The following is a 15376-nucleotide window of genomic DNA, read 5'->3' on the forward strand; positions in this document are numbered from 1 at the left end:
TAGGAAGAACTTCCTGACCGTTAGAGCGGTTCCTCAGTGGAACAGGCTTCCTCGGAAGGTGGTAGGCTCTCCTTCCTTGGAGGTTTTTAAACAAGAGGTTAGATGGCCATTTGACAGCAATGAGGATCCTGTGAATTTAGGGGGAGGTGTTTGTGAGTTTCCTGCATTGTGCAGGGGGTGGGACCAGATGACCCTGGAGGTCCTTTCCAACTTTATGATTCTATGAAAAAATACCCGCCTCCCCCCCCCCCAAAAAAAAAAGAATTAGTACAGATGATACATCCTAAGAACATAAGAGAAGCCATGTTGGATCAGGCCAATGGCCCATCCAGTCCAACACTCTGTGTCACACAGTGGCCCAAAAAATTATACACACACACACACACATACACACACTGTGGCTAATAGCCACTGATGGACCTCTGCTCCATATTTTCATCTAACCCCCTCTTGAAGCTGTCTATGCTTGTAGCCGCCACCACCTCCTGTGGCAGTAAATTCCACATGTTAATCACCCTTTGGGTGAAGAAGTACTTCCTTTTATCCGTTTTAACCTGTCTGCTCAGCAATTTCATCAGATGCCCTCGAGTTCTTGTATTGTGAGAAAGGGAGAAAAGTACTTCTTTCTCTACTTTCTCCATCCCATGCATAATCTTGTAGACCTCTATCATGTTACCCTGTTGACGTTTCTCCAAGCTAAAGAGGCCTATTGATCTCTTCCTCTCCAGGAAATGAAGGTAGCCCAGCGTGTGGCGCAGAAGTACTCGTCGGTGCCGGACATGTGGGCCAAATGCCTTCTGGGGCACTGCTACGGCCTGTGGTTCATTGCTCTGCCAACCTATGTGCGTGCAGCAGCCTCCAAGGTGCGGGCCCTGCAGACGGCGTACGAGGTGCTCAAGCAGATGGAGACCAAGAAGGTGGTGCTGCCGGACGAGGTAACGGGCTCGCGATGCAACATGATTTCTCCACGCCGCCTTTACTCCTCCCCATCCGCGTCGGTGTGGCGCAGCAAACGGAGCGGCAGGCTGTGGCTCTCGGGTTTGAATCCCCATTTCTGTGGAAGTTTGCTGGTTGACCTTGCGCTTGTTGCAAACTCTCCGTCTGGCCTACCTCACAGGGTCGTTTGTGAGAAAACGGAGGAGGGGAGAACCATGTTCCAGGCTGCTTTTTGGTCCCGACTGTGAGGAGAAAAGTGAGATATAAATGAAGGAACGTATGCAAAAAGTAAAAGCAAACGCTTCTTTCCTCTATAGCAGGGAGGGCTGCTGTTCTTCCTAAAGAGAGAGCCAGTTTGGTGTAGTGGTTAAGCGTGCGGACTCTTATCTGGGAGAACCGGGTTTGATTCCCCACTCCTCCACTTGCACCTGCTGGAATGGCCTTGGGTCAGCCGTAGCTCTTGCAGGAGTTGTCCTTGAAAGGGCAGTTTCTGTTAGAGCTCTCTCAGCCCCACCTACCTCACAGAAGAAGAAGAAGAAATTGGACTTATATCCTACCATCCACTCCAAATTTCAGAGTTTCAGAGTGGCTCACAATCTCCTTTAACTTCCTCCCCTACAACAGACACCCTGTGAAGTGAGTGGGGCTGAGAGGGCTCTCACAGCAGCTGCCCTTTCAAGGACAACCTCTGCCAGAGCTAATGGCTAACCCAAGGCCATTCCAGCAAGTGCAAGTGGAGGAGTGGGGGACTCAAACCTAGTTCTCCCAAATAATAATAATAATAATAAAAAATTTATTTTTATATCCCGCCCTCCCCCGCCAAAGGCAGGCTCAGGGCGGGACACGTATGTGCCTACTTAAGATTAGGTAGGTTTACAACGGACACAGACAAACACAAAGATTCTTTTTTTAAAAAAAAAACACACTTTAAAACATGCTTAAAAAATTGCTCCGTAGCTCCTGTGTGATTGTGCAAAGCGAGCTGTGATGGAGAAGGAAGCAGACGACAGCCAGTTGCTTGGAGAGCCAGTTTGGTGCAGTGGTTAAGTGTGTGGACTCTTATCTGGGAGAACCGGGTTTGATTCCCCACTCCTCCACTTGCACCTGCTAGCATGGCCTTGGGCCAGCCATAGCTCTGGCAGAGGTTGTCCTTGAAAGGGCAGCTGCTGTGAGAGCCCTCTCCAGCCCCACCCACCTCACAGGGTGTCTGTTGTGGGGGAGGAAGGTAAAGGAGATTGTGAGCCGCTCTGAGACTCTTCGGAGTGGAGGGCGGGATATAAATCCAATATCTTCATCTACCTCACAGGGTGTCTGTTGTGGGGGAGGAAGGGAAAGGAGATTGTGAGCCGCTCTGAGACTCTTCGGAGCGGAGGGCGGGATATAAATCCAATATCTTCATCTACCTCACAGGGTGTCTGTTGTGGGGGAGGAAGGGAAAGGAGATTGTGAGCCGCTCTGAGACTCTTCGGAGCGGAGGGCGGGATATAAATCCAATATCTTCATCTACCTCACAGGGTGTCTGTTGTGGGGGAGGAAGGTAAAGGAGATTGTGAGCAGGTCTGAGACTCTTCAGAGTGGAGGGCGGGATATAAATCCAATATCTTCATCTACCTCACAGGGTGTCTGTTGTGGGGGAGGAAGGGAAAGGAGATTGTGAGCCGCTCTGAGACTCTTCGGAGCGGAGGGCGGGATATAAATCCAATATCTTCATCTACCTCACAGGGTGTCTGTTGTGGGGGAGGAAGGGAAAGGAGATTGTGAGCCGCTCTGAGACTCTTCGGAGCGGAGGGCGGGATATAAATCCAATATCTTCATCTACCTCACAGGGTGTCTGTTGTGGGGGAGGAAGGGAAAGGAGATTGTGAGCAGGTCTGAGACTCTTCAGAGTGGAGGGCGGGATATAAATCCAATATCTTCATCTACCTCACAGGGTGTCTGTTGTGGGGGAGGAAGGTAAAGGAGATTGTGAGCAGGTCTGAGACTCTTCAGAGTGGAGGGCGGGATATAAATCCAATATCTTCATCTACCTCACAGGGTGTCTGTTGTGGGGGAGGAAGGTAAAGGAGATTGTGAGCAGGTCTGAGACTCTTCAGAGTGGAGGGCGGGATATAAATCCAATATCTTCATCTACCTCACAGGGTGTCTGTTGTGGGGGAGGAAGGTAAAGGAGATTGTGAGCAGGTCTGAGACTCTTCAGAGTGGAGGGCGGGATATAAATCCAATATCTTCATCTACCTCACAGGGTGTCTGTTATGGGGGAGGAAGGGAAAGGAGATTGTGAGCCGCTCTGAGACTCTTCGGAGTGGAGGGCGGGATATAAATCCAATGATAGGAGCCCTCTAGGGGCCTCATTCAGCCCCTGGGTCACATGTTTGACACCCCTGGACTAGACTTTCACCGACCCCTTCATCCCCCCTTCCCCTCCTTCCTCTCCTCCAGGTTTGCTACCGGATCCTGATGCAGCTGTGCGGGCAGTACGGAGAGCCTGTCCTCTCAGTGCGGGTCCTGCTGGAGATGAAACGAGCCGGCATTGTGCCCAACACCATCACCTACGGTTACTACAACAAGGTACATCAGCGCTCAATGTTTGCTCGGAAAGGAGCGAGCCGGATTCCTGCAGAACGCCCTTGCTGCATCCTTGTCCCCGTTGCAAGTATCTTCCTTGATATAGAGGGCTCCTGAATCGGAGAATGGTGTCCTCTGCCACAGGAAGGCGCTGCTGCTAGTGGAACGGATTGGCGATATCTAACCGAATCTCTTCAGCTTTCTCTTCTTTCCTGCAATGGCATAGCAGGAAATGGTAGTGGTTACGTGCGCAGACTCTTACCTAGGAGAACCGGCTTTGATTCCCCACTCCTCCACTTGCAGCTGCTGGAATGGCCTTGGGTCAGCCATAGCTCTGGCAGAGCTGTCCTTAATTAAAAATTATTATTATTATTATTAAAAGGGCAGCTACTGTGAGAGCTCTCTCAACTCCAACTACCTCACAACAAGGTAAATCAGTGCTTGGCATTCACTTGGAAAGGATTGGCTGCAAGTGGGGGAGGACTGGGGAATCCAACCCCTGCCGTTTCCCCATCCCGGTCTCAAAAGCCTCTCTGGACAAAAGGAGCTCTTGAATCAGAGGAAGGTGCCCTCCACCACAGGAAGGTGCTGATGCTGGTGGAACGGATCAGCAGGATCTGACCAGATCTCTTCAGGGTTCTCACCCCTGCCAGGGTTCTCACCGTGGGTCCATTGGGTCCATTGCTGAGTTCATTGGCTCAAGGGCAAGCTAAAACTGTACTGGATAGCTAAGAGCCTGCAGCCCCATGTGGCTCTCGTCTGCCAGGGAGAGCTTGCAGCTTTTTGGCAAAGAAAATCCTTCCCTGTTTTCTCCCCCTTTCTTAAATATGACGGAATTCTAGCAGGAGCTCTTTTGCATATGAGGCCACACCCTCCTGATGCAGCCAGTCCTTTAAGAGCTCACAAGGCTCTTTTTTGTAAGCTCTTGGAGGATTGGCTACATCAGGGGTGTGTGGTCTAATATGCAAAGGAGCTCCTGCTAGAATTCCACCCCTGCAGCCAATCCTCCAAGAGCTTTCAGGGCTCTTAGCACAGGGCCTCCTGTAAGCTCCAGGAAGATTGGCTACATCAGGGGTGTGTGGCCTAATATGCAAAGGAGCTCCTGCTAGAATTCCACCCCTGTAGCCAATCCTCCAAGAGTTTACAGGGCTCTTAGCACAGGGCCTACTGTAAGCTCCAGGAGGATTGGCTATATCAGGAGTGTGTGGCCTAATAGGCAAAGGAGTTCCTGCTACACAAAAAGCCTTGGGCCACACGCCCCTGATGTAGCCAATCCTCCAAGAGTTTACAGGGCTCTTAGCACAGGGCCTACTGTAAGTTCCAGGAGGATTGGCTACACCAGGGGGTGTGGCCTAATATGCAAAGGAATTCCTTCTAGAATTCCACCCCTGTAGCCAATCCTACAGGAGCTTACAGGGCTCTTAGCACAGGGCCTACTGTAAGCTCTAGAAGGATTGGCTACACCAGGGGGTGTGGCCTAATATGCAAAGGCATTCCTTCTAGAATTCCGCCCCTGCAGCCAATCCTCCAAGAGCTTACAGGGCTCTTAGCACAGGGCCTACTGTAAGCTCCAGGAGGATTGGCTACACCAGGGGTGTGTGGCCTATTATGCAGAGGAGGTCCTGCTAGAAAAAGAGCCCATACCCGCCCCCCCAGCCATAATGGTTATTGGCCCTCCTCCCTGGTTCTGGTGTTGTTTGTTTATTGATTTTAATTGGATTATTTTATAATTGTCAATGTTGTTCAAAAGTTTTAGTCTTTGCTGCCTTGTGGGACCTGATCGTGCGAAAAGGCGGCTTTAAAATATTTTCAGTAAGCCAGTCTGGCTAGCCCAGACTAGCCTGATCTCATGAGATCTTGGAAGCTCAGCAGGGTGGACTCTGGCAAGTACTTAGATGGGAGACCTCCTTGGAATACCAGCAGTCGGGAGGTGGGGGGCAGGCTCTATTCAGCCAGCTCCATAAATATCCTCCAGGCCCCCAGTAGGGGTCAGTCACCAGAGGTCCCCCTGACTTCCACATTCACACATAAAATACAAAACTACCAAATTAAAAATATTTTTTTAAAAAAATTGTGACAGGGTATGAGCCCTCGTGAGTCACTGAACGAGAGCCATTTTGGTGTAGTGGTTAAGTGTGCGGACTCTTATCTGGGAGAACCGGGTTTGATTCCCCACTCCTCCACTTGCACCTGCTGGAATGGCCTTGGGTCAGCCATAGCTCTGGCAGAGGTTGTCCTTGAAAGGGCAGCTGCTGTGAGAGCCCTCTCAGCCCCACCCACCTCACAGGGTGTCTGTTGTGGGGGGAGAAGATATGGGAGATTGTAAGCTGCTCTGAGTCTCTGATTCAGACAGAAGGGCGGGATATAAATCTGCAATTCTTCTTCTTCTTCTGGACGAGTGAGCAGTGACTCATGAAGGGGGTTGCTACTGGACTCCTGCTCTTTTTTGCCCCTACAGACTAACACAGCTTTGCATCTTGAATAAAATAAGTAAATAATAATAAATAATTTTGCGTGGGCATGCTCAGAGCTTGTGCTTTATCTGTACGCTCCAAAACAAAAGCTAGAGATCCGGCCGTGATGATCTGTCATTAAAAAATGAACTTGCCCCCTCAAACCCAAAGGAAATCTCCTCAGCACTTATTGTCATTCCCCACTCCTCCACTTGCAGCTGCTGGAACGGCCTTGGGCCAGCCATGGCTCTCGCAGAGTTTCCTTGAAAGGGCAGTTTCTGGGAGAGCTTTCTCAGCCCGTTATTATTATTCCACAACACAACATGGCACAACAATCTGCTTTTTTACTCCTCGCACACAAACAGATACACGTTTCGCTTGGGAGGTCTCCCAATTGTATAAACTGAGCCTAATAGATAACAGTATTTAATTTTTTTGGTAATAACGTTGTTGTGTGTGTGTATAAAAGTTGTATTCTCACCATTTTATTTCTCTCTACTGCCATCTCCCCCCCCCCCAAATTTCAGGCCATTTTGGAGAGCAAGTGGCCCTCGAGTACTCAGGGGGGCCGTCTCCGCTGGGCCAAATTACGCAACGTCGTGCTGGGGGCGGCCCAGTTCCGGCAGCCATTGCGCCTACGCCAGCAAGATGTGGAAGTGCAGAGCATCAGTGCCCAGTCGGGTATGTGGGAAGGGCTTGGACAGGGCCTACTGCTAATGTGTTAGAAGAACTGCGTTAGAATTCACACATCCAGACTGGGTGAATTGTTCTGGTGTGATGAAGCAGCAACTAGGAAATGGGTCAGTGATGTTCAAGGCTTTTTTGTAAAAACTTCTAAGAAGTGTGACCCACATTATGAAGGACCCCTTCAGCTCATGTTGGAAGGATGCCACTGAGAGGTCACTGGTTGTTGACAAAATGGCGGAATGAGGCTACTGTGGTGGCTGACAAAATGGGGGAATGAGGTCACTGTGGTGGCTGACAGAATGGCAGGTTACTGTGGTGGCTGACAAAATGGTGGAATGAGGTCTCTGGTGGTTGACAAAATGGCAGAATGAGGACACCGTGGTTCTTGACAAAATGGCAGCAGGTTACCACGTTGGCTGACAGTCCACAATAACATGGCCCCTCAGAGTTGGGGAGGGGCTAAAATGGTGTGTTTATGTTTATGTTGGCAGAGGGTGGCAGAAGCGCAAAGGCACCAGCCCCCCGGTCCAGATCCAGCCTGCAGCGGCAAACAACATGGTCTGGGTGCAGCTTACGTGAGAGTTTGCCATCGACGTCTCTGGTGAAGAGTGGCAGCCTGAGCTTCCCTCAACATGAGGAGGCCTCAATAGTGGAAGCTGGCATGGCCCATGGTGAGTTTTGGGAGGTGGGTGTAGAAGAGCCTCTTTTGAAGGACCCGTAGATAGCAGCTGGAACTTTCATTTTGGGAGAAGATAGCATAAGAAGATCTGTGCTGGATCAGACCAGTAAGGGTTCATCTAGTCCAGCATCCTGCCTCACACAGTGGCCCCAACCAGTTCCTCTGGAGGGCCAACAACAGGGCTGAGAGGCTGAGGCCTTCCCCTCATAAGAACATCAGAAAAGCCCTGCTGGATCAGACCAGTGAGGGTCCATCTAGTCCAGCCTCCTGCCTCACACAGTGGCCCCAACCACTTCCTCTGGAGGGCCAACAACAGGGCTGAGAGGCTGAGGCCTTCCCCTCATAAGAGCTTAAGAAGAGCCCTGCTGGATCAGACCAGTGAGGGTTCATCTAGTCCAGCATCCTGCCTCACACAGTGGCCCCAACCAATTCCTCTGGAGGGCCAACAACAGGACAGAGAGGCTGAGGCCTTCCCCTCATAAGGACATCAGAAGGGCCCTGCTGGATCAGACCAGTGAGGGTCCATCTAGTCCAGCCTCCTGCCTCACACAGTGGCCTCAGGCAGTTCCTCTGGAGGGCCAACAACAGGGCAGAGAGGCTGAGGCCTTTTCCTCAGAATAACATCATAAGAGCCCTGCTGGATCAGACCAGTGAGGGTCCATCTAGTCCAGCCTCCTGCCTCACACAGTGGCCTCAGGCAGTTCCTCTGGAGGGCCAACAACAGGGCAGAGAGGCTGAGGCCTTTTCCTCAGAATAACATCATAAAAGCCCTGCTGGATCAGACCAGTGAGGGTCCATCTAGTCCAGCCTCCTGCCTCACACAGTGGCCTCAGGCAGTTCCTCTGGAGGGCCAACAACAGGGCAGAGAGGCTGAGGCCTTTTCCTCAGAATAACATCATAAGAGCCCTGCTGGATCAGACCAGTGGTCCATCTAGTCCAGCTTCCTGTCTTACTCAGTGGCCAACCAGTTCCTCTGCAGGACCAAAAAAAGGCATAGAAGCAGAGGCCTTCATAAGAATATAAGAAGAGCCCTCCTGGATCAGACCAGTAGTCCATCTAGTCCATCATTCTATCTCACACAGTGGCCAGCCAGTTCCTCTGGGCAGCTAACAACAGGCATAGAGGCTGAGGCCTTCGCTTGATGTTGCCTCCTGGCTCTGGGATTCAGAGACTTAGTGCCTCAGAAAGTGGAAGTTCCCCTGTGCCCTCAATATCTGCTGTCCTCTCTACCTCACAGCAACCAAGGCACTGAGCGGCCTGGATCCTAGCAGTGACACGCTCCCAGCTGTGCCCTCCTGGTTACGGGGCCTGAGGGACGGGCCTGGAAGCTCTGAGGATGGGAGCCTGTCGGACGTCAGCAGCTTCCTGACAGACGAGAGCGACCGCTTGACCCTGAGTAGCGTGGATACCCAGTCGGAAGCCGCCAAGTCGGGGCTGAGCCAGGCGTCTGAGAACCATGGGGGTGGCACGCCCCGCAGGAGTCTGGCTGCCAAACTGCAGCAGCTGCTCTCCCCCATGAAGCGGCCCTCCCTCAGGCACACCACCAGCGTGGAGCGCTCCCACACACGCCGTGGGTCAGAGCCGCGTGAGCCCCCACCTCGCCGCAGCCCCCTGGAGAGTCATTTGTTGCTTCCCCGTGAACGGCCAGGCTCCACGGCCTCTGAGGTAGGCATGTGGTAAGCGTGGGGGCGCTGTGAAGATCTTTCCCCCCCCCCCAATTTAACAATGTATCGAGTTTTCGCAAAATGTGCAATTTAAGCCAAAGCAGTACGGTACGTGGCGATAAAATCGTAAGAACGATCCACTGATAAAGAAGATATCATTCGAAGTTACAAAGCGATGTTTTAAATCTTAGATAATCAACATCCGTTATTTAAGGCATAACTGTCCCAATCTTTGTTTCTGAAATTTGATCCTAAGACAGAGGAAATCAAAAATTGTTGAGGCTACTAGAGATTGAGGGTATTTCTTGATTGTATCAGGAAGATTGTTGTATTTTGATAAAATGTTCCATTATGGGAAAACCAAATTGCCTCAAAATTAGATGAGGATGTTTGAGAGGTAAGATAAATTGTTGTCAGTGAGTTTGGCCATAATGTAAAGGGTCCCACAACTTTTTTGTGCCATAGCGATTAATATGGGGTTGTTTTCTCTTTCTAGTGGCCCCGTGGCGCAGAGTGGTAAAACAGCAGTACTGCAGTACTGCGATCTGAACTCTCTGCTCACGACCTGAGTTCGATTCCGGCGGAAGCTGGATTCAGGTAGCCGGCCCAAGGTTGACTCAGCCTTCCATCCTTCCGAGGTTGGTAAAATGAGTACCCAGCTTGCTGGGGGGAAAGTGTAAAAGACTGGGGAAGGCAATGGCAAACCACCCCATAAAAAGTCTGCCATGAAAACGTTGTGAAAGCAACATCACCCCAGAGTCGGAAACGACTGGTGCTTGCACAGGGGACCTTTCCTTTTTCCTTTCTCTTTCTAGCTACAAATCTATAGTTGATTGTGCTGCAAATAGAATTGAAATGCCCCTAAATGAGGGGCAAGAATCAGTTTTCCAAGCACTGAGAAAAAGAAGGTCTGGATTTGGTAGCATTTCTGTGAGGATCTTTTGTCCCATTCCCAGTGGGGGACAGCTCACTTCTCGTGGTATTTCTTCCCTGACAGAGCTCCGTATCCTTGGGCAGTGAATACGATCTCTCGGACACTTCTGTGTGCAGTTTCAACCTCCGCAAATCCAGTGACCGGCTTTCAGAATCCCCAGCTGTTGAGGTACGTCCTGTTTTGCCTTCCTGTTTTGCCTCTCTTCCCTTTAGAGCTGTTGTTTGTGCAGCCAGGAAAGCAGCAACATAGAAAAAAGAAAGTCTCCGTCCCGAACAATGTACAGTCTAAACCAGGGGTCCCCAAATCTCTTTGAGCTTGTGAATGCCTTTGGAATTTTGATACAGGGTAGTGGGCACAGCCACAAAATGGCCGCCACAGGAAATGGAACCACAAACACACAGGAAACCCAAGTGCTGGGGAGAAGAGGGGTGATTTTCAAAATACCAATGAGTAAGAGAAGTGAGAGAATAAAATCAGCACTATGGTATCAGCTGCCACCAAAACAACATTATTTTAATAAGAACATAAAAGAAGCCATTCTGGATCAGGCCAATGGCCCATCCAGTCCAACACTCTGTGTCACACAGTGGCCAAAACCCAGGTGCCATCAGGAGGTCCATCAGTAGGGCCAGGAAACTAGAAGCCCTCCCACTGTGCCCCCCCCCCCAGCACCAAGAATTCAGAGCATCACTACCCCAGGCAGAGTATTCCACCTATACTTCGTGGCTAAGAGAAAATAAGAATGTAAGAGAAGCCATGTTGGATTAGGCCAATGGCCCATCCAGTCCACCACTCTGGCTCACACAGTGGCCCAAAAAAACCCAGGTGCCATCAGGAGGTCCACCAGTGGGCCGGAACTCCAGAAATCCTCCCACTGTTGCCCCCCAAGTGCCAAGAAGACAGAGCATCACTACCCCAGACAGAGTCTTCCATCTATACCTTGTAGCTAATAGCCAATGATGGACTTCTGCTCTGTATGTTTATCCAATCCCCTCTTGAAGCCATCTATACCTTGTAGCCGGCACCACTTCCTGCGGCATTGAATTCCATGTTAATTCCTCTTTGGGTGAAGGAGGACTTTGCTTGATCTGTTTCAAGACTACTGCTCATCTATTTCATGAAGTGTCCACAAGTTCTTGTATTGTGAGAAAAGGGAAAAAAGTCCTCCTTTCTCTTCCTTCTCTATCCCGGGCATAATTCTGTAAACCTCGATCATGTCTACCCACCCTTCACTACCCGAAGGAGTAGTTTGACATACTCAAATGGGCGATATTGGCTGTTTGTCTTATTGCATATACCAACCCATCCTCCACTGTATTTTAATGTCTTCCTTTTTTTTCTAATGGTAAACTATAACGGATGTTATAATCTCTTGAGAAACCATTCCCTCTTTTTAAACTAACAAAGCCGGAATGTTACCTAGATTTATGGCACTTCGTACCTACAACAGCAGTCTGCTTTTTATCACCCTCCAGTGTTGTTTCAGCCCTGCTTTGTCCTAACGCTAACAAACACAGGTCCCTATTTGTGATTCTTTTAATCTGCTAAAAACATTCCCATGATTCTACACTGCCCGCTTACATTAAGAATTGCTGCTTCCATTCCCATTTTGTCTGATGAAGTCTGCTTAAGAGCATCCGAAAGCTTACATTCTGAATAAAACTTAGTTGGTCTTAGAGGTGCACTTGTCTACTGCTTTGTTCTACCCAAAGGAGTCTCAGAGCAGCTTACAATCTACTTTCCCTGTGAGGTAGATGGGGCTGAGAGAGCTCTGACAGAAACTGCTCCGTCCAGAACAGCCTCTGAACAGCAGCTGCATCTGGAGGAGGTGTGGGGAATCAAACCCAGCTCTCCCAGATAAGAGTCCATGCACTTAACACGCTATCAAACTGTCTCTCTGCAAGCTTCCATGAGGCCCGAGGTCACCCATGGCGGAGTGGGGATTCAAACCTGGATCTCCCAGGATTGTACTCTGACATTGCCCACTGTGCCAGGCTGCTTCATGTGGAATACTTTACTGTTTTATTCCACAGACGCGGGCAGTTTGTAATAAATAATTATCTGAATCCTGCTTCTCCTCCATACCGACAGCCGCTCTCCTCACAAGCCAATCCTGTCAGGGCAAGTTTGGGGTTTTTTAAAAAAAATTATTTACGTTATTTACAGAGCTCTTTCTCACTAAGACTCAAGTCAGATTACATATCATAAAACAAAGCAATCAAATTTTAGGAGAGGTTGAACGAGATAAAAATCAGGCCTCTTGGCCCTTTCTTAAAATGCAAATGGAAGCCTCAGTTTGCCTCAGGGCTGTGCAGGAAAGGGAGGGGGTGGTTTAACCCTTCAGCCTCCGCTCAGTTTTGCTGTTTATGAGAACGTAAGAACATGAGAGAAGATAAGAGAAGCCATCTTGGATCAGGCCAGTGGCCCATCCAGTCCAACACTCTGTCTCACGCAGTGGCCATAAGAACATAAGAGAAGCCATCTTGGATCAGGCCAGTGGCCCATCCAGTCCAACACTCTGTCTCACACAGTGGCCATAAGAACATAAGAGAAGCCATGTTGGGTCAGGCCAGTGGCCCATCCAGTCCAACACTCTGTCTCACACAGTGGCCATAAGAACATAAGAGAAGCCATGTTGGGTGAGGCCAGTGGCCCATCCAGTCCAACACTCTGTCTCACACAGTGGCCATAAGAACATAAGAGAAGCCATCTTGGATCAGGCCAGTGGCCCATCCAGTCCAACACACTGTGCCACACAGTGGCCAAAACCCAGAGTCCCTCAGGAGGTCCACCAGCAGGGCCAGAAGCCCTCCCACTGCTGCCCGCAGACAGATTGTTCCCTCTAGTCCTTGTGGCTAATAGCTGATGGTTCTCTGCTCCCGGTATTTATCCAGTTCCCTCCAGAAGCTTTCCAAGCTTGCAGCCTAGGGTTGCCAAGTCCAACTCAAGAAATATCTGGGGACTTTGGGGGTGGAGCAAGGGTGTGGCAAGCACAATTGAACTCCAAAAGGGAGTTCTGGCCATCACATTTAAAGGGACCACACACCTTTTAAATGCCTTCCCTCCATTCAGAATAATGAAGGATAGCGGCACCTTCCTTTGGGGCTCATAGTATTGGAACCCCTGGTCCAATCTTTTTGAAACTTGGAGGGTGTTTTGAGGAGAGTCACCAGATGCCATGCTGAAAATTTGGTACCTCTATCTCAAAAAACAGCTCCCCCCAGAGCCCCAGATACCCACGGATCAATTTTCTATTATACCCTATGGGAATCGGACTCCATAGGGAATAATGGAGTGCCCAGCAGACATTTCCCTCCCCCCCCCACTTTCTGATGACCCTGAAGTGGGGGGAGGGCCTCCAAACAGGGGGATCCCCCGCCCCCACATGGGGATTGGCAGCCCTACTGCAGCCGCCCCCACTTCCACATGCTTAATGACTCTTTGAGTGAAGAAGAACTTCCCTTGATCTGTTCTAAGCCTACTGCTCACGAATTTCATGGAACGCCCATGATTTCTTGTATTGTGAGAAAGGGAGAAAAGTTTGATTCCCCACTCCTCCACTTGCAGCTAGCAGCTGCTGGAATGGCCTCGAGTCAGCCGTAGCTCTCACAGAGCTGTCCTTGAAAGGGCAGCTTCTGGCAGAGCTCTCTCAGCCCCACGTACCTACAAAAGGATATTATAGCATTGGAGAAAGTCCAAAGAAGGGCAACTAGAGTGATTAAAGGGCTGGAACACTTCCCCTATGAAGAAAGGTTGAAACGCTTAGGGCTCTTTAGCTTGGAGAAACGTCGACTGCGGGGTGACATGATAGAGGTTTACAAGATAATGCATGGGATGGAGAAAGCAGAGAAAGAAGTACTTTCCTCCCTTTCTCACAATACAAGAACTCGTGGGCATTCGATGAAATTGCTGAGCAGCCAGGTTAAAACGGATAAAAGGAAGTCCTTCTTCACCCAAAGGGTGATTAACATGTGGAATTCACTGCCACAGGAGGTGGTGGCGGCCGCAAGCATAGCCACCTTCAAGAGGGGTTTGGATAAAAATATGGAGCAGAGGTCCATCAGTGGCTATTAGCCGCAGTGTGTGTGTACGTATAAAATTTTTTGCCACTGTGTGACACAGAGCGTTGGACTGGATGGGCCATTGGCCTGATCCAACATGGCTTCTCTTATGTTCTTATGTGGTGGGGGAGGAAGGGAAAGGAGATTGTGAGGCGCTCTGAGATTCGGAGTGGAGGGTGGGATATAAAATCCAATATCTTCTACTACTACTTCTTTCTCTACCTTCATGCCTAATTTTGTAAACCTCTGTCATGTCACCCCTCAGTCCTTATTTCTCCAAGCTAAAGACCCCTAACCTCTTTAACCTTTCTTCACAGGGAAAGTGGTCCATCTCCTTCATCATTTTAGTTGCCCTTTTCTGCACCTTCTCCAATGCTATAATATCTTTTCTTGAGGCGCGGTGACCAGAACTGTACACTGTAAATTTGCTGTATATTAAGGCTGTCCCGGGTTCGAATCTCCACTGTGTCATGGCATCTTGTTGGGTGACCTTGGGCCAGTCACATGCTCTAACCTATCCCGCAGAGTTGTTGTGAGGATAAAATTGAGGTGAGGGGAATGGTGTAAACTGCTTTAGGATTCCCTTGGCCAGAAAGGTGGGTTATAGATAAACGAAGGAGCTGGGCATATTTAGCCTGGAGAGGAGACGGCTGAGAGGTGATAGGATCACCATCTTCAAGTCCTTGAAGGGCTGTCGTATAGAGGATTGTGTGGAACTGTTTTCTGTGGCCCCAGAAGGTAAGACCGCAACCAATGGGTTGAAATTAAATCAAAAGAATTTCTGGCTCAACATTAGGAAGAACTTCCTGACTGTTAGAGTGATTCCTCAGTGGAACAGGCTTCCTCAGGAGGTGGTGGGCTCTCCTTGGAGGTTTTGAAACAGAGGCTAGATGGCCATCTGACGGGGATGGTATTTGTGAATTTCCTGCATTGTGCAGCAGGTTGGACTAGATGATCCTGGAGGTCCCTTCCAACTCTATGATTCTATGAAATAAGTAAAGATTTGAAACCTGGGTTACGCGCTTTGCTCGTAATATGCTGAAAAGACATCTCCTCTTTAAAAAACCTTCCTTCTTTTTCTTTACTGAAGAGGCAACCCCTATATTGAATTGCAAACCTATCTCCTTTCCGTCCTGGAGCCGGCAGTTTGCATTTTATGGTTCAAATGGAAATTGCAAAAGGGTACTAGATCTAAGGAAAACTCATTTGCATAGCTAGCGATGAATCACTTGTTATGGTTCTGATTTATTGTTGTTTCTTGGAAAGAGACAGCCTGTTGTAACTAGTTGAGAAACTTTTGGAGCGGGTGGGATGTGTCAGAAGTTTGACCCAAGGGAACTGTGGATGGGCTAGGCCCACTGGTTCTTGGAGTTTTTGAAGCAGGATTGCTTCTAACA

The 15376-nt window shown here is 49.6% G+C and overlaps 1 protein-coding gene across 1 annotated transcript in view; it reads left to right on the forward strand.

Moving 5' to 3' along the window:
• The window catches only part of DENND4B (DENN domain containing 4B), a 96462-nt gene that overhangs the window by 41420 nt on the left and 39666 nt on the right, over nt 1-15376 (forward strand). The window contains exons 15-20 of the mRNA XM_060255759.1: nt 729-935; nt 3376-3504; nt 6482-6635; nt 7133-7312; nt 8558-8985; nt 9982-10086. Of these exons, the coding sequence (XP_060111742.1) occupies nt 729-935; nt 3376-3504; nt 6482-6635; nt 7133-7312; nt 8558-8985; nt 9982-10086 (1203 nt within the window). The remainder of the gene's footprint in view (nt 1-728; nt 936-3375; nt 3505-6481; nt 6636-7132; nt 7313-8557; nt 8986-9981; nt 10087-15376) is intronic.

This window comes from Heteronotia binoei, chromosome 1 (assembly GCF_032191835.1).
Source record: "Heteronotia binoei isolate CCM8104 ecotype False Entrance Well chromosome 1, APGP_CSIRO_Hbin_v1, whole genome shotgun sequence".
NCBI classification, from domain to species: Eukaryota; Metazoa; Chordata; class Lepidosauria; order Squamata; family Gekkonidae; genus Heteronotia; species Heteronotia binoei.